Source organism: Anopheles ziemanni, chromosome 3, assembly GCF_943734765.1.
Source record: "Anopheles ziemanni chromosome 3, idAnoZiCoDA_A2_x.2, whole genome shotgun sequence".
Lineage (NCBI taxonomy): Eukaryota > Metazoa > Arthropoda > Insecta > Diptera > Culicidae > Anopheles > Anopheles ziemanni.
The window spans coordinates 73,199,853-73,220,916 of record NC_080706.1 but is presented as its reverse complement, the minus strand read 5'-3'; the positions used below and the strand labels follow the sequence as shown (position 1 = coordinate 73,220,916).

At 44.1% G+C, this 21,064-nt stretch overlaps 1 protein-coding gene across 1 annotated transcript; it reads left to right on the top strand.

Moving 5' to 3' along the window:
* Positions 1-7,631: 7,631 nt before the first annotated feature.
* On the top strand, positions 7,632-19,494 carry LOC131285433 (homeobox protein vnd-like). Its single transcript, XM_058314289.1, has 4 exons — positions 7,632-7,751; positions 8,435-8,796; positions 14,221-14,927; positions 18,611-19,494. The coding sequence occupies exons 1-4, from the start codon at positions 7,632-7,634 to the stop codon at positions 19,492-19,494; spliced, it is 2,073 nt and encodes a 690-aa protein (XP_058170272.1).
* The last annotated feature ends 1,570 nt before the right edge of the window (positions 19,495-21,064 follow it).

Genomic DNA, 21,064 nt, shown 5'->3' with positions numbered 1-21,064 from the left:
TCTCAAGGGAGATAGAACAATGCTCGTTCTTCTCAGGAATCTTCCGGAAGGCGGGAAAAGAATGCGCAACAATAACAGAACGGAAGCAGGAAAATTTGTCATCCCGAATTCTGTGATTGGACAGGGAGAAAAGGAAGCGCAAAGGTTGACTGTACGAATGTGCAAAACTAACTAAACTGTAGAAGGATCAAATGTTGTAAAATAATAAATTTACTAAAGTAGGGAATCTATTAATATATTTATATTTTTTACTTTCAAGAAGGTAAATGAAACAGATATTTCATTAAAATTTTAAATAAAAATAAGTGAGAGGGACACATAAAGAATAAATATATGTTAAACTACAACATTGCTAGCAACAATGTAAACTCGCGTTATCGAAAGAAGTGAGGCATGTAAATCTAAGAAGAAAAATGAAACCAAAAACAAATACCATAACATACACTAATGTTTAATGTAGTATGACCGTCGAGTCGAGAAGTCGAAACGACAAAACCAACGAACCATGGATGCACTCAACGAAATTGAATTGGAAAAGTTGAGCATTATGCCATCCGCATTCCTGTCTACCCTTCAACGCAGTGTTTCTTAATCGATGATTCGAAACGTTTATACTGGTAAATATGGTGTACATCAAAAAAAAACAATAGTGCACATGAGCTGTATTAAAGTCCAAACAGCAGTGAAACTGCTCGAAGAGGTAAAATAGGGAAATTATTAACCGGACTAAAAGATAATTGAATATCACATCCAAAGTAAAAATAAACAAAATAATCTATGAATAATATTACATTTAAGCTTAGAAAAGCTTCTCGATAATTATGGAATTTGTTGATTTGCCTTTTAATGTATATTTTGAAGATCATCAAGGAGTAAAAAATGTCAAAAGGCATTGATTTACTGCTGAAACTGCTGATTTCATGGAAGTTGTCATTTAGTGTTATTGTTTATAAATTTCAAAAAAGACGAATGACCAGGACGGTCAAAGTCTCTGTATTGAACCAAAAATGTTATTTTTCAAATTTCAAACAGTGAAAAATCTATCAGTCAAAGTAATTGAGAATCTCTGAATTCTATCCGCAAAAAACTTACTGAAGGGTTATCGTTGGGATTCTTGCTACCTTTTTCGCCGAGAAATCTCATTTCATGGCAGTCTTTCGAATAAAATCCCCCCAAAAAAAACCTGTCGAGTTGACTAATTTATTCGTGTTCCAATTCACTGATCCGAGCTTGTTCCGTTACTGCGGAAGGGGATAATAGCACTATTGGTTGTTGTAGGATAAGTTTCGTTGCGAATTCAGGAATTCCCATTAACCATGAGCCGGGTTAGGTCTGAGGAAGCACACAGTTAGTTGGTAAAGTATGTTTTTGGAAGGCAGAGACATATCCGCGGTTAATAATGTTAGTGAAACGCTTGATCTTTAAGAAATACTGAGGAACGAACCAGCGCCTACATGTCTGCGCAGGTTCATAGGACCTCAGGTAGCCTTAAGGCCAGGGTCTCAAAATTCCTTTCTTTTATTGATCCTACGCTGGCCCTTGGTTTGAGGGTCCTTCTATAAAATATGCCATCTCGTTCCCACTACCGTCGGGACCTCAGATAGGGCTTTCCCATGTGCCTCATCCGGGATGCCAACTGACGACAAGCTGTCTGGCTCGTCCAGACGGCGTGTCTCCAGCGCCTCACGCAATCTGCTGCCTCTGCCAGCTCTTCCACCGATCATTATGCAGTAAAAGGTGTCAAAAATCCTCCGCATTAGGTCAAGATCCTTTCGGGATAAGCACATGCTCGGAGGATCCTTTCGTGCCGATGCGTCCCTTCGCGCAGGCAAGGGACCTTCGTCCGTTCGTTTCCGTTGTGGTTGCGGTCCTTCTACCCCGAGCTGTCGCCCAAGCTAACCTTCAACGAGTTTATGCTTTGTTTACTTTCGCTCATTAACGGGACCACATTTGCTTGTTTTCCTCCGGGCACCTTTCTCGGGCTTCTTTGTAACCCTTTTGCCCATGATATGCATCCGCCAGGCGTGTGTGGAAGATTGCGGTGTTTTCCCAGAATGTTCCCTTTAACCCTCGACGAGCATACGATCTATTTTCATTTTCAAAGCTTGAAAATTGCAACGGTTCGTGGTCATCTCAGTTCGTACTGGTCACTAAGTGGCGTCCCATCCGGATCTTCCGCCCGCAAGGAGTTCACATACGTGAGATTAGTGCGAAATTTTGGAGAGACAAATCCCTTGCACGAGACCTGAGATGTGGGAAGTGATCAAAAAGATCAGTAACTGGGAATTCCGCCGATTTGCAGAGCTCGACCAAAGAAGATCCTCATTAATCTAACCTTTTTTTTCAAGATTATCATTCGGATTCGGAATGGAAAATAACTCTATTTGTTCGGATTCGGAACAGAACATTGCTATAGGTCTAACTTCATTGCAAATGCGAAGGATAGGAATGTTACGATTACAATAGTTTCAAATTCTATTCCATCAAATATTGCTGTATTCTATCATTCCGAAGGTTACTTTCACACAACAAACACGGTTGCTTTTTTTCAATTCAAGTTGATTAAACAGATTGTACAACATACCGTTTGTTTACCAACATTGGTCAAAAGCTGGAGCTTTGGCTGTTTCCTGCTTCCTTTCAATGGTTTGATTGGTTAGCGAAAGGAATATAACAAAACCGATGCGGCTTAAGTCAATGTGAAAAACAGTTTAGAAAGGCGGATTTTTTCAATTTTGTCAAGATCTTTCGGCTGTACAAAAAAATGAAAGAAAAACACAGGACATGCCGCCTTCAAAGTCACATTTCACAGTCATTCTTTCCAGTCTAGCACACATCGGGTCTGCCGATATCCGATGAATGGCCCTAAATGGTGCGATAAATGATCATTTCCTTCTAATACCCGATCGGCGCGGGGAGATTTTCTCTCCACTTTCATTCAATTTTCACTTCCGACAAGGAAAGGTAAGAAAATCTATACGATTGATATGATTCCTTTTCAACAGAAATAAAAGAAAAAGAATTTTCTATCTCTTCCAATGGGTTCGCCTAATAATTCTACCATTCCAAATGTGCTTCCTTCCGGTTTGGGCTTCACGCGCTCGGGGCCGGTTTGCTAGCGGCGGCGGCCATTGTCGGGCCGGAACCATTCCGGAATTCCTCCCGGGGGTCACAGAGTGGGCAATAAAAAACAAAAAAACACAAGGTAGACAGGAAGGAACCGATTGAAAGTCCACCTATCGTATCGTCGAATTGCGTCGGAAAGACGAGATCGAGGATGGATGAACAGAAAAAAGCCTTCCTTCTGAAGGATGCACTCGTCGATTGGGTCGTAAAACTCCTGCCGTGTCTTTTCGCTCCAATCCGCTCAAAGAACGCATTGTGTCTTTTGTTGTGCCAGACAAGTTGGAAATTTTTTTCCGAGCGAAAGGAAAACGAAAAATCCTGGGGGTGAAACAAAGCCGAATGAAGAATCTACTGGATCGCGGAGGTGCAACTCGGAACTTTCGGTTACTTCCTCCCGTTGTCTTCGAGGTCTGAAAAGTCATCCCTAGATCCGGTCATTGCTGTTGCATTTTCCTCTTGTCCTACGGGGCTGGTGTCTGCTCTTTTCTGTTGAATGCGGTCATAATGTCATCCTCAAATGCAAGAAGAAAGGAAAGAAAAACACCCCGAAAAGCTCACATTGAAGTTCGTACAGAAGTGTAGAAAATCATTGGCGTCTCTTGATACATCTTGTCCCTCGCAGAGAAGATCTTTTGATTTGTAACTGGACTTGACGGAAAAAGAAGGCGATGCATGATGTAATGGATGTGACAGACCGGACGTAAATGCCCTATGTCAGACTCTCTTCCGACGACTTTCGGAAGTACGCGACAAAGAACATGCACGGTTTAACATCCCATAGTCATGTTAGTTTATGACCCACAAGATGCCGCACTTTGAAGATCAATTGGAAGCCATTGCTTGACGCTTGCTGGAGCGAACCTTTCGGGGAGGATCCTTTGTGGTGGAAGCGGTTGCTCGAAAGGAACCACTCCGATATGCAGCAAGGAATGAAAGATGCTACAACGATCCCTAAAGAGCCTCGGATTGACCTCAGAGGCGTTGCCCTGGTACACCGTGCCACTGGTTGGGACCCTTTTGGGTTGATCCAAGCGGTTTCGTTGTGTCAGGGGACTACTGCAAAGTTCTCTATTAGGGCGTAAAATTGCTGATCACCGAAGCAATCAATTACACAACCGAATTGCGTCCCTCTGATTCCTCACTGCGAGGTTTTCGTGTCGGTTTGCTTATCGGATAAAGCATCGCAAGGAAGAAGACTGTAAATATACACCTAAATAGCTTTCGTAGTAGTTGGGTTTGGTATGACAAATTGACTTGAGAAATATATTGTTTTGTCTTCCCCAAAAGGCTTCGACGAGCCCTCTTAGCTTGGGTTTTTGTTTGTTAAATGAGATTTAGGAGCGTCTTGAGCAAGCATCTTCACAAACAAAATCTCTGCACAAGGGGCTAAAGGAAGCACAGCTTGGATTTTACAGTTTCTATCGGAAAATCACTTTTGTCCAGAAAGGTTTACGGAGAAAAGGCGTGCAAAAGTAATAAATAGCAGCAAGTAATAGGAGGAAAAGACATGCATTATAACCACTCCTTCATAAGTTTTACACTTCGGACTTACGTATCTCACGCCGAGAGGCTTGACTTATGATAAATTAGCAAAAGATTCCCTAATCGGGAACCATCCGTTCAGAAGAATCTGAACAAACCTAAATCAAGCATCAGATTTTACTGAATTTATTCAACATAATTAATAGGTTGTGCTTTCGGCAAAAACTCTTTTGAACTAATCACATTGATTACTTTAAAAGATTCTACTTTATTTCACTGCCTTGTCGTTTTAAAGACCCAAATATTGTATTGATTGAACACAAAAATTTATACAAAAGGTCTTTACTATCTCGCCATATCTCGGACTCGTGCTCCAACGGTTATAAATTCACGTGTCCCCATTAGGCAGCCCCATAATTGTCTATTGCCATTGCATAAGACAGAGCGGATCGATCGCATAAGGACACACTACATTTGCCCCATTAGCCCGAGTGTCCTTCAAAAGGCTGTGTTTCATGTGATCAAAAGGATAACTGTAGGACCCGCGACAGAGGAGCGCTAGAGGAAAATGGATTCTTCATTAACGTTAACGGTCCTACCGCTGTCTATGTTCACTGTGCCGTTCCTGTTCCACGACCTGATCAATCAAACCCCCCCGGAGTTCCAACTCCCATCAGGAGGGGGAGCTTTAGTACAAATATTATATTTTCAGCCAATGGCACCCAGGATCGGGTACTTAATCGCTCCATTTCGCCTCTCTATTGCTCACTTTCGCTCCTACTCGTTCTAGGTTTCCCGTTAAAGCTATTGTTGTCCTCGTAAAGGACATCATTGCCGTCGTTATTGTGCGCGGTTTTTGGATTAAATATTCCTTTGCTTCTTTTTTATCCGCACCATTTCTCATTAACTTTTCCCCAAGTCAATTTCAACCTCCCAGCGGGCGTACGTCCGTATCGCGTTTACCCGTGTTTGTGGCACTTAAAGTCGTAGATGTTATCGGATGAAAATTGCTAGTTTGTGAACAAATGAATAGCCATCGTCATTCGGACCTCATGGCGACAAAGTGTGGGGAAAAGTAAACGTAATAAATTTTCCTCACTTGAAGAAAAAATGAAACTGTTGGGCGAATCAATAGATATGACAACAACAATCTAAAATCAACAAAGTAAAGTTCAGCCTTAATGAAGTAGCATGCAAGAACATGGAGTTTGGACCTCTTGTGCGACCATTAATGTTAAATTTACATGCGAAATGTAACACATTTTGTTTCAGAAAGTCGTTTTATTGGAAAAGAATCACAATGTTTTTAATTACAAAAATTATATAACAAAAATTGTATAAATATTGTGTAAAATAAAGCCATTGTTCAGGTACCGGGCAAAATTTGATAGGAAAACAAACACAAACTATATTGATAATCTTTATTTAATATTTATTTAATAATATGATTTCAAAAATTCAGTAAAAATACAGTATTGAAACTTCGGATTGTAGGATATTTATATGTATTCCAACCTTTCAAAACTATTTTCATGTTCTCCTTCTTATTGTTATTACATCAATTGATTTAAAGCTGGTCACAATAAGCGAGTTTGTCCTAAAAGCGAATCCTTATCTGAACAGTGAAGTGGTGAACGTCAAAAAACTATATAAAATATATGGTAAAGAAATCTGAGAAAGGAAAATTTTCTGTCCTTTGTCAAGCTCTGAAATACCTACAAAATCTGTAGTATCAGCGTCCACTTTATCCACCTCCGACTGTAGTGCAATAACATGCGATAAACAACAGGCCATTCGTTCCAGGCTGCGTCTTGTATGTGCTTTCATTTCTCCCATCGATCTAATGGAATGAAAATCAAAAAAAGGATCTGGAGCACATTTTTCCAACGTCACTGTCGGTTGGTAATATCCACCCGATCTCCAGCTACCCTATAAGCGCTTAATTGAGTTTCAGCCATAGTGATTTTGCAGGGATTGTGCACCGAGGAGCGGCCCTTGTCGAGCGTACGGCGTGGCCGTGTGTAATATTATTATAGCATGCTCAGCGTGCTAGAGGACTTCGGCGAGCTCCAACCTTGGGGACGGGTGACGGGTTTTTCCAAGCTCCGACCGCCTGCACAAGTCAAAAGGATAATGCTCGACGTGGATACATTGTGTTACAATTTTAACGTCCACCTCTTCCCCGGGCAAGTTTGTCGATGGCGTGCGGAGCGAATGGGGTGTGTTTCCGGTGGAGCATTTTCATTTCAACAGCAGGTCCCCAGCTCCGACCGAAGGAAAAAACCAATTTCACGTACTTTTCACTCGAGTAGGTCATGCGCGTGGAAAACGGAACACGCCGTGGAAGAGGTAACAAAAAGAAAAGTGGTGACGGAAAGTGGCTGCCATTGCTGCCTTGTTCTAGCACTTAAGTGTTCGCACGCTTCGGTCCTTCTTTTTCCAAGAGGGCTCCAACGCTCGAGGGCCACTGGAAGGAATAAAAAACAAAACAACCGGCTGCCGGAAGAGAAAAGTGAAAAGAGGTTTTCCAGCCGGCGGGTCGCGTGCGTCGAACAAACACGAGGCTCTTTGTCTCTCGTTCTTTCGCACCGAACACGGTGTACATCGATGGTTGAGCACGCCCACTTTACGCAGCTTCCAAGCAACTGCTCGATTCGAGCACTCGGATACGTCTTTCGCCTTCACGCTCGCGTGCTCTCTCTCTCTCTCTATTTTACCGTTTCGCCATGGTCTTCGTTATCCTTGTAAATCTGGAGAGGGTTCGCCCGGCTTTTCGATTGGTGTTCCCTTGTTTTTCCCTTTTTCGAGTCCGTTCTGTTTATCCTGTCGATGAGCTCTCGAAGGGCGATGAGTGCCTCTCATGGAAAATCTCTCGCTCACTCACTCTCTCTCTCGCATATCCTTGCCGTTCTTTCCCATTCTCTCTCTGACTTACTTGTTTTACCTTCCCGTGTCCTTATTGTGTTCTTGAAAAACGGATGCTCTCGCTTCGCTTGCAGTTAAGCACATATACGCACATATATATGTCATCAGAGGCCGCCTGGCGGATACAGGAACGAGGGCTTAGGGCACAAACACACGCAAACAAGAGCTTGATGCTCGAGAAGGAGGACCCTTCAGTCGTGGGCATGGAGAAGGCCACGGTCCCCCGAACGCGCCCTTCTTTGTGACGAACGCACTGGAAAATTCAGGACCCAGGCCCTTCCTGCTAGGGCTGGGAAAAAGAGAAAGCGAGTCAGTTCACCGAGTGGTGGTGGTGGTGGTGGTGAGGATGCCGAGACCGTGTCCGTCCGGTGCTCGAAACGCGGTCGGCATGGCCTACGGGGCCGTCGAGTGCCGTCGAACGACGACGAGTGCCCACTTACCTCTCAAGTGAAAACATAATTTAGTTACAGTCAAGCACTGGCCATCAGCAGCCCGAGACGGACGTCGATGACGCTGCGCGCGGAAAGTTAAGATTGTTGGGTGTTTTTTTTTGTGTGACCGAAGAAAGTCTTCTGGGCGTAGGTTTCCCCCTTCGATTGGACACTTTAAGGTTTCGATCCATTCGAGCTGGAATGCAATTGTGAAACATCGGGTGTGTTGCTTTATGTCGCAAGAGCATTGTTTAACGAGAAGTGATGATCCTGAAGTGCAAGTGGTGACTAATAATTTGATGAAAAACCAAGCAAACATATCAAAACTATTGAGTGGCGTGTGTTTCTAGAAAACCCTTTACCTAAAGTGATCAAGAGAAAGCTGTGATCAAAAAGGATTAAAAGAACAACACAGAAAAGTGCTTTACGCTTGATAAAGTATTTTTGTTTTTGGTGCCACGGTTGAACAGTTTCCTGCCAAAGTGGCCACCGAAAAGAACGAACCCGCTGCGAGCGCCGCCAGTGCTGCGGGCCGCTCCAGCCGGTCGTCTCCGTCCACCGTGGACGTGGCCTCGCCAACGAACGGGCCCAACAGCACCGTACCCCCACCAAGAAGTCCCAGTGAACCGGATTCTAGCCCGGGTCAAACCGTTCTGCCGGAAGCACCGACGATCATGGCCGGACACACGGTCCAGACAGCGACGGGTCCGACGACCACCGCCGCAACACCGACCGCAACACCGGTCCTTGCCTGGTCGCCGCTACTTTTTCCACCCTGGAACACGGCCCTGCTTCCGGCCGCGTTCTATCCCGCCCTTCGATCTCTGCCAGGGTAAGTTTAGAAATCCGTTGCAAACCTTACATATCATATTATACACATCAACATTGCAGTTGTAGTAAGATCATGCAACTGCTAATTATCATGTCATGAGCGTTATGATTTATATCAAGCAAATAATAATAAAGCATCAATTATTGTACCTAGCTTATCTGATTAAATTAATTTTTGATTCAAACTCTAATTTTATATTTATTTGCTATGCAATATTTCCATACGTGAGTAAGTGTGTAACCAGAAAAGAGCATGTTTTTCTCAAAGCTAGCTTCAATTCCAAATGCTCCTTAAACATGTTGATTTTAATGTTTTTCTTCATGTTGTCCTTTCCAACAAATCATAACGTTTGTATATAATTTCAAGAGTCTTGTTGATTGTAAAAAGACAAATATTCTAACTGATCTATACGCTTAATTTAACATTGGTTCTCAGACCATTTTTTAATGATATGAAATACATTGTTTACATGCAATTACCTACCTAAACCTAAACCATACGGGTTGAGTATCAATTTTATTGAACCAATTGATAATTTTTTCAATAATTCGGCAAGTATCAATATGAATTTATACATAACCAAAACTAATAGCAAGTTTATCAGTAAATGAGCGTGTACATTAGACAAATTAAAAGGACATTAGTTACACATATTGATCCACAAAAAAAGCAAAATAAGAATAAAATTAACATGTAAAGCAAATATTCCATCACTATAGGTAGTAAATTGGGATAACAGTTTTAAGTAGTGGTAAATTTGTTAAGCTACTGATCTACAAAAAAATGCAAAATAAGAGGAAAATAAAATTTAAAACGAATTTTCTATCAACTATGGTCACAAAATTTCAAATTTACCATTGTTATGAAACTCTTCTTCAAGTTAACTCGATTTGTATCTAAGTAACGAGAATAAATGTTCAATTTTTGTCTCCTTTGTGCCATCATCACCTTACAACTGACCAAAGGATTTTTATTTGTCGAAATTAATCCCACCTTGATCTGCTCTTTTATGGCGCACGTTTCACTGTTTTGTGTTTGTATCAAAAAGATCCAATTAAAATGCAATAAATCCTTTGCCATCTCCACCTTGAATGGTGCCGGTCCCTTCGGTGACCACTGTGACGTGCGTGAAACGTGGTCCGGAAGTGTCATAAATATTGTTAATGGGCATTACCGAAGGCATCCTTCCGGCTTTGGTGTGGACTCCGTTTGAGGGTATCGATGTCTGGAAAAATACTTCACCAAATGCACCCGATGCAACCGGTAGCGAATGGGATCATGTGCTCATAACCAACGGTGTGTCCTTAGAACAGACACACGCACTCACACACACAGGCACATCGGTTTCCTTGGTTATTTTTCCGACTCGTTCGGTGGGGGATAGTTTAATCTCATTATTTACTGCATCCGTCGATTACGATCGAAGCCGACTACCGAACGGATGGAATCAATTCGTATCCCCGTGTCCGTGCATCCGGTTTCCAGCTACTGCTCTTTCCGTTCGTTCTCCATTCTTTTGCTGGAGTTTTTGACTCTGCTGAGTGAGTGCCGTTTCGTTTAGCCGGATTTTCCACCCAGCGGGAGGCCGTCAATTGATGCAAGCATGATACAGAATGAATCACCAGCAATTGGCAGTTGACTTTTTTTTTAGCTAACAGTTTGTTGCAAGTATTATTCTGTTTTTTAGTCATTCTTACCAGCTGCAATTGGATCACTTAGAAAAGCTATGCTCAAAAGAACACAGGAAATGATAGCAATAAATTCAGCTTAACTTCTTTGCATCGAGTGTTCATATTCCAAATGTGGTGATGAGAATTTGAATTGAATTTTTCAAAGCTTTATAAACTTTACACAATTGGTTACTTGAATATGATTTTTTCACTCGATTTTTCCAAGTGCCAGATTTTAGAAAAATAATAAATTAATGCAAAATTATACGTAGATATTTTCGCAAAACACCGCATCCTTACTCGTGTTAAACCAACATATCACCTGTACAAGATCCATTTCCTCCATCCCGTAGTGTCCTGATCCGTCGGTCGTCTTCCACCGTTCATTGTGGAGGTGGAAGTTCTGTTGTGAAAATTAGCATAATCAGCTTTCGGGGGTGATTTTTCACGCTTGTCCATTTTATGCGAAATGATTTTTGACACTTTTTCTCGTCCTTCGGAACCATTTGGGACCTTCTAATACCATTCCGGGATTCACGGTGTATCGACGACCTTCTCAGTTTCTCCGCATTATAAATAGACAAAGTTATGTGTTTTTTTTTTGTTTCTAACTACGAACCGAACGAAATGGCTTCGGATGAAGCGGACCGAGGATCTTCTAGCCGGGTTTGGAAGGTTATGAGATCAGTACCGATTGAAATAATAATATTTTGCTCCTTAGCCGTTTTGATACTGTTGTTTTAGCAACGCTTAGCAAACATTTATCCCAGGGCCAGTTCTTTTTGTTTGCCAGTTCCGAGGCCAGAGTTGGAAAGCCATGGTAGTCTTCTTTCAAAAAAGGTCATGATGTGCAGGAGCAGGGAAAAAAGCGAAATAAAGGTGCATAGGAAATTCTGGACTTTCCCAGATCCTGTCTGTCGAGAGTCGGCCCGCACTTTACCGTTTGGCAATTGATATTTAAATCGAACGATCCTGCTCGATCTTGGTCACTTTAGATACCCTGCCACCTGTTGATAGTGCAACGTCTGTAGGCGGTAACTTGAAAAAAAACTTAAAGAAACAACAAATTTTCACCTAGCTTGCCTCTCGAACAAGTGAGGGAGGATAATTTATGCCGAAGCAGCCTCCATAATCGTTATAAATGCAAATTAGGAGTCAGGAACCGATCGGATGAAACGCACCTACTAGCAGCGACGGGTGAAGCCTGTGGAAAAGGGAAACACCTCGCCTGCGTGCGCGAGAAGAGGATCATTGCACTCGGGAGGGAAACATGTATCTAGGATCACCAGTTTACTATCGGAAATTCCGACACTTTCCACCGTCGTTACGATGGGCCATTGTTGAGGATCACGTTCTCGTCAAGAACGGGCTAGAAGAGGTTTTTCGAATTGTTTAGAAGTCTGCAGTGCACGGCAGGTCCACTGCAAGTCCTTGGAAACTCCGGTCACCTTCGTTGGAAAAATTTACATAATTTTGTTTTCGCTCTGAGAAGGAGATCCTTGGAGGCCACAGCCGGCTCCAGGGCAACACAGTTTATGAAGCCTTCCCGAGAGCTCGAAGCGAATGCGCAGAAGCATCTCTTTCGTATGAGTTTGAAGCGATGCAGTGGAATGACCTGAACTTAAAATGCCCGGGATGTTGGGCGAACACGGGAAACACGTCGTCCGGGGCGCTACCTCTTCGGGGGAACTCCGGAAATGGCGGAATTTCCCAGAAAAACACAAAACCCATATACGGGGGCCTACACCGTGGTCGTAAAACCAACCGTCCTCTTTCTTGCCCTAGCGTTTGGCCGGTAAGATGTCGGTCAGGTTGAATGGACGACGAGAGGCACTCGACGGACGGCGGCGCAGAAGTGTCCCGCGGGTAGAATCGAAACCCACAGGCAAAACGGGGGACGGTGCAAGGAGAAGCGGCCCGGAGACCGGTGGGCGGAGATCGACGTGGTGGCTTTCTTAAGATTTCAGAAAAACCAATACTTGCCAAAAGCCTAAGCCATACCGATCGGTCCGGTGACCTCTTGAGAGAGGTCCTAACTCCTTGTCCTTCTCCGGGAGTGAGTACGATCGTAATAAGGTTTTGTGTAAATAAAACTCGTACGGGCAAGGAGGCAGCACTGGGTAAACAATCGAACCACTCAGCCGATTTTACAACTGGCCCACTTTAGGGGGCGAACAAGTCTCTGCGATTCGATTTGCATATTGATGATTTATTTCCCTTAGTGCATTGCGCCTTTGGTGGAACTACGCGGGATTTTCCGACATATAAGGACTCCTACTCAAGAGGTACTTAACAGGAAGGTAATAATTAGTTATCATTGTGGGTTAAGGACAAAGCACATTCTATGTTTTTAAACTTAAATCAAATGAAACTCACAAATTTTCCGTGTTCATTTTGTTTACTTTTCACGTTTAAAACGCTTCTTTGCCGAACAAAATGGCGGATGTGAAAAAAACAAACTCTTTATTTAAGGTTGAACTAGTCATAATAATTCTTCATAATTTTCAATATCATTTACAACCCATAATCACCCATCAGACAATTTGAGAAAACCAAATTAAAATCGCCCCAGCATGGTACGAACGAACATAACCTCTCTTTTTTCTGTCACCCGACCGAAGCTGTCATGGCGTCCATTGTCATCCATCACAAAGCTTAAATTAAAATCCAATCAAGCTACCGGAGATGAGGTGTTGTAAAGAAAGAAAGGCGGAGGAAAAAAAAGCAGGAAACCGAAGGCGAGAGTGAAAATGCTACAAGACCTACGCCCACCAAAGCAAGGCCGACGCTTTTTCTCCACTGGTTTTTTTACGGACTAATTCCGCCGGATCAAAAGACAACAATGTGGCCGTTCTTTCTCCCGTCGTACCTTTTGTGTGCCTATTCTTTCCCGTGCTACCATCTTTCTTCTGGTAATCATTCTTTTATCCATCCGAGGTTGGTTGGTTAGCTCTTCGGTGCGTGAGTTTATTGAAACGCGGCTGTTTTTCCTCGACGCCTTTTTCTTGTGGGTCATTTATGGGTCGATTACAAAATACTGTAGGAGAATGTTCAGTCAAAGGAGACGCCTGGTGGTGAAGCAAACACAGCCCGTCGGCAGGCAGGGATTGGGTTAGAGATTATGTTGTCGGGCTATGTTGATGTAACCTCAAAAAATTGAACCCCGATCGACGGAAGAAAGGATAAAACACACAAATGCGCGCGTCCATGACAACGCGATCGACATCGAGTTTGATAAATCTTAATTCGTTTTCGAGCGATTTCTTTCCGGCTCCGGAGGTGGACGAGGTGAAGATTTTATTATTACATTTCTGACGACAAAGGGACATTAATTCCTCTTCTTTGCGTCGGGACAGAAGGGCAGCTGATTAAATTGGGCCCTAAGCGGAGGGAAAAAGAAATCGAACTGAATCAGGGAAACCTTCTGATTCCCTTGCGTTGGACTGTGGAGCAATCTTCGGGGGCAGACACACCCACAACCGAAATGAAGAGTTTAGAGAGTGTAAAGGTGGAAAGGCTGGCATGATTGACAGTAATCGTAATCGAAAAGATGGAAAAAATCGAACGTTGAAAAGGACTTTCCGTGGATTAGATGTCATGTGTGAAGATTAATCCTTTCACCATGATTGGATGCGATGAACCTCGAATGCATATTGATTTTATTGTTAAAACTGATTTTATGGAGCGTTAGGTTTATTGTAAATGAATTCTAATTGATTTCTAACTGAACAATTCGAATGTCTCTTCAATGTAGATTTCTTGACAGTATGAAACTGCCCCAGTCCCAACGAACCGCTAGCACCGGTGCCGGTTTCCGGATTTGCAACCTGCTCGAGTTGGACAACGACAAAAAGCAGCAACAGAGCAAGAAGCGAAAGAACTCCACCTCACTCGATGACCCGGCCGTGCACAGGTCCCGAGAGCACGACGGCGACGAGGAGGACGGAGACGATGAGGACGATTCCGGAGCCACCGAAAATGGCTGCCCCGATGGGTCGCTGCGGCGGAGGAGCGGCACAACGCTGTCACAGGAGGACACCAGCAGTAATCCGGATGCGGATCTGCATGGAAGTGCGGGAAATAGTGACGACGATAGTAGGTCTGAAAGCCGCCCGGTTGGTGGGCGGCTGGGGAGTTCCCGGGGGCGAGGTCAAGACGATCGTACCAGCCCATCGGCAACTAGTGGCGATGAGGGTAGCAAACCGACACCCCATCCTATGAGGGCGTCAACGCTGGCGGAGGATTTACACGCACGCTTCGGTTACCCGGCACTACATCCTGTGTCTCATCTGACGCACCATCACCATTCACATCATAATCACCTCCACCATCATCCCGGGCAGTTGCACCATGCGCATCACCCGCTGACGGCGACAACACCACCGAACTCGCACCATCCACATGTTTTGTTCGGAGCCACTGGGAGAGCCTGGCCGTACGATAGCTGCAATACACTTAATGGTGAGTTAAGTTCCAAATATTTGATAGCTCTTTTTTTAGATAGACCATAGTAGTTATCTCACCAGTATTTTCGGGGTACCTATTGTTGGGGAATTTGGTTCAGGACCAATTCTTGAACTTCTGGAGAGTGTACTTCACACCCAAATGTTAATTATTATTCATTGAGATGGTAAATCATCATAACCAGCTGCAAATATAGGGCACAAACACCCCATTTTGACGCTACTCGGTAGCAGAGTTGTAGGGTTGATACTGATCCGGTACCTTCTGGCAACCTTACTAGCACCAATCCCCGTTTGTTATGTACATGAGTATTTATGTGCTTCGTGTTGTAGCAAATCAGATCAGCACACCCGACAAGCAAACACAAAGATTAAGGGTAAATCCTAAGCACCAAACCCACCAAATCTAATCACGAACTCCACCTGAGGGGATGTTCGACACCATTAGATGTGTTGATATTATACTTCTCATGAAAACGGGCTTCTATTCCTGTCGCAGCAATTGTATCGATTTGATTTTGTCCGTTGGAAGGTTGAAACCCAAACTCAATTCGAAGTAGATCAATCGCCTTATCCTTCCAACTGTGTGTTGAGTCTTTCCCTACAAGGACTACTGGTTTTCCTAAAGGGAATCCAATGTAGGGGACTGTTTTCCTTTACTTCCATGTTGTGCCAATCACTTTTAACAAATAGTCTGAATCGCCGCCATTGATCGATTGTTCGTTATTGAAGCTTTTTTACTTCAAACTTGACCAGCTGGACATGCTGCGGGGTGGTTCCGCTCTGTACAAAACGTCCACATGAGTTTAGCACAAGCCAAACGGCGAAACAAACCACCTTCCTGGGGCACTATTAGCCACAGACATTACACGGTCACAATCGATTCGCAATCGATCGCCGCCAGTCGATTACATCAACGAAGACCCGGTGCTGTTTGATTTACAACTTCCGGCAACGGTGGAAAGCCCTCTGGTGGACACAGAATACCAATTAGAAATCAATCACCGGTCAATGGAACAATAGGAGGATTCACAGGCCCTTTTTCGGGTGTAGGTTACGAAATCTCGGCCCAGGGTCTCCGATTGGACACGCGTTCACGCATGTATGTAGTCTCTAGGAACTCGGTGGAGTCCTCGGTAGGGGTTCCTGGTTACATAACCTCAAAGCAGGCAGGCAGAGTAAGGATGCAGATGGTGCAGAAGACATACGAAAAGGGGTCCGACACAAAAGTAGGCCAGAAAAGCACCTTTCCGGGGGTAATGCCGCTTGTCCAATCCGGAACCGGAACTGCTTGTGTCAAGCGAGACGAACACCCTGGTACCTCGGTCGGGGATTGTTCGGTTCGCGATAGGGAACCGTTGGTGAACTTGGCAGCCATTAAAGCGTCTGTGTTTTCCCGCCGTGCCTACCCTTCGTTCGTTTGCCCATGGAATGTGTTCTATGGGCCGGTGTGGAAAATGACAGTTAAATTGAGGTGTGATCGTTGCAGCCTCGGCAGCCTATTATTTGCTACTTTAGGTAAGGCTTGGTACTATCATGGCTGCATTTTGGGAGGGAAACTGCATTCAGACGACAAAGGCCTTTGGAAATCACGTGCATATGAGCGAGCGGGGACTAAAGACCATTTCCCCTGTGGCAATATCCTTTTGGACCCTGGATAGGATGCAAAGCCGTTCGATTGGGTTGGATTTGGTTTTTTGTGTCGATTGCCGGCAGCTGCCGCTTTTTTAGGGCCGTATTTGAAGTTTGAAAAAGGCTTGAGCGAAACAAATCTGTCGACTAAAGCCACGGTGTTAACATAACATTTCTCTTCTTGTTGTTGATGACACTCTACCGTCCTTCCCCTAGTCTGTGGATCGAATTTTTCTATTTGACTGTAATTTTTTAAACGTATCTTCCTCCCTTTTCCTCGCACATACGATGGAGATAAAACTTGGTTTTTGTCATTAGGAAAGTTCCACTTTATTTTACGCCCTGTTGTTATTAATCTTTCCTTTCCATTTCGTTTGATTTAGTGCTCACTCACATGCACGGGTGTTTTTTTCTTCTCTTCTCGCGGTTGAGCACGCAACGAGTTTTAGAAGAGCTTGTTTATTTAAGGATCAGCGTCGGGCTTTGATCGTTGAGTTTGAACACTTCAGGCAGAGGTCCTCAGGAAAAGGGCTGCACCAAATCCACAATGCGATGGAAAAGGTTACGAACGGCCATTTTGATTGAAAGATTTCTGATAAATGCAGCCAGATGGAGATCTTCTATGAGAAGGGGAAACCCGCTTTGGGATTTAAGAATACTTCATGATTGAGTTAAAAGATTTAAAGCGTTTGTTTTGGTGTTAGAATCTTGTATGAAAATAAGTAGGGTTTACTAAAATACTTACCTTTAAAAATTGAGGAATTAATAGATAACTTTCTCATTAGGTAACTCTTCCGCCAAATTTGGCTCTCTAAAATTTAATTTATAATTATCTAGAAAACCTATTGATCACCAGAAATTTTAATTTTATCCAGTGAAATGGTATTTTTTTATTAAATCATACCTCAATAACATTAAAGTTTAATTTCCAACTTTATATTGATTTAACACACCTTAAAATTATTCAAAATATAGCTTCATGACCCACTGTAGAATAAAGCCACTCCAAACTGCTCGAAAATACTTCCAACCTGAAAGTTGAGTGCCCTCGAGCGGATAAATGCGCCCCTTGATTCGAAAAAGGATATGCGAAGGGGCACTCAAAGGGCTCCGGCATCTGGCCGAGCGGGCGGAGCTCGAAAAGGGGGCGTGATTTTTCTCATTTTTCCAGCGTCATCATCAGCACGACGATTAGCGTTGCCTTTCGGCTTTCCCGACCTGTCCTGGGCGCATACTCGCTCGTTGTTTGCTGGGCCTGCCGCATGAGAAGGCTCCAGTAATCCTTGCGGGAGACAGAGCGTTAGAAAAAAAGGAAACGATGAGAAAGTGTTTCCGGATACGATCACTTCGTGGCGGGTTGAAGTTGGTTTTCCCCTTTACGAACTTAATGCCCTAAAAGAGTTAGGGTACGGCACCTAGAGGACAAGCGGCATATAAAAATGATCGGATGAGGATTGGTGGAGCAAAGAATTCCGCTTCCGCCAGTGCATTAATAATAAACTCGAATGTCATTTATCAACTCAACCGGAACCGATGCCGTCCCATGCCGCCGACCGTACCGTTTGCCGCACTGTTCGGAAGAGATTCGGTTAATAGGTCCTCTGACAGGGGCTAGAAGCTAGGAACAATCGACTGGAATCACCACAAAGGTACGGGGAAGAGTGCCATCATCATAAATTATGCCTCGCCGGAACAAAGCGAGCCGAGATTTCCATTTCCGGTATCTATTTCCCGAGAATCTCTTCCGCCACTTTGTCCACAGCGGGAACGTTTTGATTTTCCCTCTTTATCGAGGTCATGGAGCTGGAGGTTCCCAGCTGGAACTGGTGTTGCTGGTGCACACCTTGCAGACACAGCGTGATGTCCACGTGCGTCGAAGGGTTTTAGAGGTTGTGTGGGTAGTCGTTATAGGCAGCTTTGAAAAAGAGGAAATATTGGTGACATAGTAATGCTAATAAGATACAGTAAAGGCCTATTGCAAAAAGGATGTAACACCAACTAATGACGGTTTCCGGTTCTCTCTCTCTCTTTCTTCCTCGATCTCTTCAGCATGCCATCAACAAGCGGCCCAGCAAGCCCACCAGCGGTTGTTCGCACAGCAGGTTAGCCCAGCTGATAGCACCTCACCGGTGCACTCGGAGCGGTCCTACATCGGAAGTGCGGGACTCCCGACGCTCACGTCAGCCGGAACACCCGGTGCTGGCGACCTTCACTCGACACCCTCGTCCGCTCATCTCGCCTCGGTCCGGTCCGGTTCCGGCATGCGAACGCCCAGCCCGTCGGAGGACTCGGAGCGAGACGACCATCACCATCCGCACCATCACCACAACCACCACCTGCACGGCGACACGCACACGGAAAACTCGGACGACGTGGACATCGAGGAGGGCTGCGATGACGAGATGATCGACATGATCGACGACACCGACGACGGAGGGCTACCGTCGGAGCGAGGTCATCCCGGTGGAAACGGCTCGATCGGGCACAAGAAGCGCAAACGGCGTGTCCTCTTCTCGAAGGCACAGACGTACGAGCTCGAACGGCGGTTCCGCCAGCAGCGCTACCTGTCCGCACCGGAGCGGGAACATCTGGCCTCGTTGATTCGCCTCACGCCGACGCAGGTTAAGATCTGGTTCCAGAACCATCGCTACAAGACGAAGCGTGCCGCCCACGAGAAGGGCGCCATGGACCACCACCATGGTGGTGGCGGCGGCAATGGCGGGGGGCACGGTGGCGGTGGCCTTCCCTCGCCACGCCGGGTCGCCGTTCCGGTGCTGGTGCGCGACGGAAAACCTTGCCTCGGCGGTGGAAAGCAGGCACATGACCTTCTATCGGCAGTTCCGGCGGCCGCTCACCTGCAGCTTCCGCCCGGGTTCCAGCACGCAAGCCTACTTCACCATGCGGCCGCGGCCGCCGGACGATGGTGGTCGTAAGGACTCCCACTCCCAAGTGTGTGTACATTGTAAATAGAGGAAAATCCGAGGACAAAGATCTCAACGGAAAATGCGGTCACGGTTTCACCCACGGCTTGGGACACTAAGCAACGATCTCGAACTCCATCAAACTATTCCATTCTACCGAGGGAGTGTGTGTATGTGTCAGATTTTGTGCAAAAACATATAACGAACTTCCTGATATGTAAAATGATAGATAAAAGAAAGAAAAAATGTGCAACAGACACGGAAAAGCCCTATCATAAACGTTCTTCAAATTCGTGTTAAAGGCTCGTAGTGGGTAGAACAACATGTCTACAGTTGTTCAGAGATTAGTCAGTGGTTAGTTTGGAGGATTGAATAGTGCAGAAAGTGAAAAAAATGAACGCCATTGATGGAAGCCACGGTAGTTTGTAGCCAATCGAGGCAAAGTCTATAGTATTAAAATATGGTTATAGTTAATTTATGTAAAAACAAAACGTCTCACTAACAACGTTTGGATGTGATGTATCGGAGGCAAAAGAAGGTGGAAAAAAAGGAAAAATAAAATAATCAATTTTTCTCATATGCAACATTAGATGAGTTTTGCATTTTTTGATTTTTTTAAATTTTATTTCATAAGTGTTTTTATCTTTTATCTCTTTTTTAACATTACATTTATATGCTTGATAACTAGAAGTGACAAGTGAAACGAAGAATTCATCCTCTATTCACTCAATTTAGCGTGTCGGTAAGTTGAACAGACCAACATTGAAACGCACATTCCGACTGCGGAACGCTTCAAGTTTGAGCCGGAAAGCAATAGGAAATGTCCTTTCCCGAACAAAACACAAAAATATACACACACCTACATGGAAAAAAACAATCCATCCAGTTTCGTTCCGAAATTGGACAAAGTCCTTCCGGTCGCAAGTGGACAATCGATGGCCGTGCAATCAAAGCGAGCCCGTTTTCCGGGCTGGAAAAGGTGGTGAAGGTGGTCTTTCTCGAATAAAAGAAAAATGAAAAAGAAATCCAACTGACAACCAACAAAGGCAGCCAGCAACCGGAAACGGAACACGGGCCCTTGGGCCAAGGTTTAGGTCGGGATGAATGAAAGACGTGGCCGAAGTCGTGCTGAGGATAGAGAAAGAGCAATGAAAGAAAAAGAAATGAAGCACAAATAAATCCCTCTCAGGACATTGATACGCGCTGCCGGCCGAAGGATGTCTATTGAATGGAGAAACGAAGAGTCAAAAAGTCGATAAACCGGATGTCTTTGGGGTCATTGGAGGTAAAAAAAATCAAGATTGATATTTGATGCGGGAGAAGTATTATATGGCATTAAGAGGGTTTGTAAAAATAATGTTAAAAATACATTTTTACATTTATCACATATTTTTGAAAGCTAAATAACAATTACTAGCCAACAAGCATTACGACTGTAACAATGTAAATAATTTATTATTTTGTTTATTATCTTAATTATCTTTATTTTATTTATTCTCTAATCCAGAATTATTATAATTTTCTAAAAGAATTTTTCCCACCCGACTTTTTTTCAACTGGAAAAAATACTTAATGTATCGGA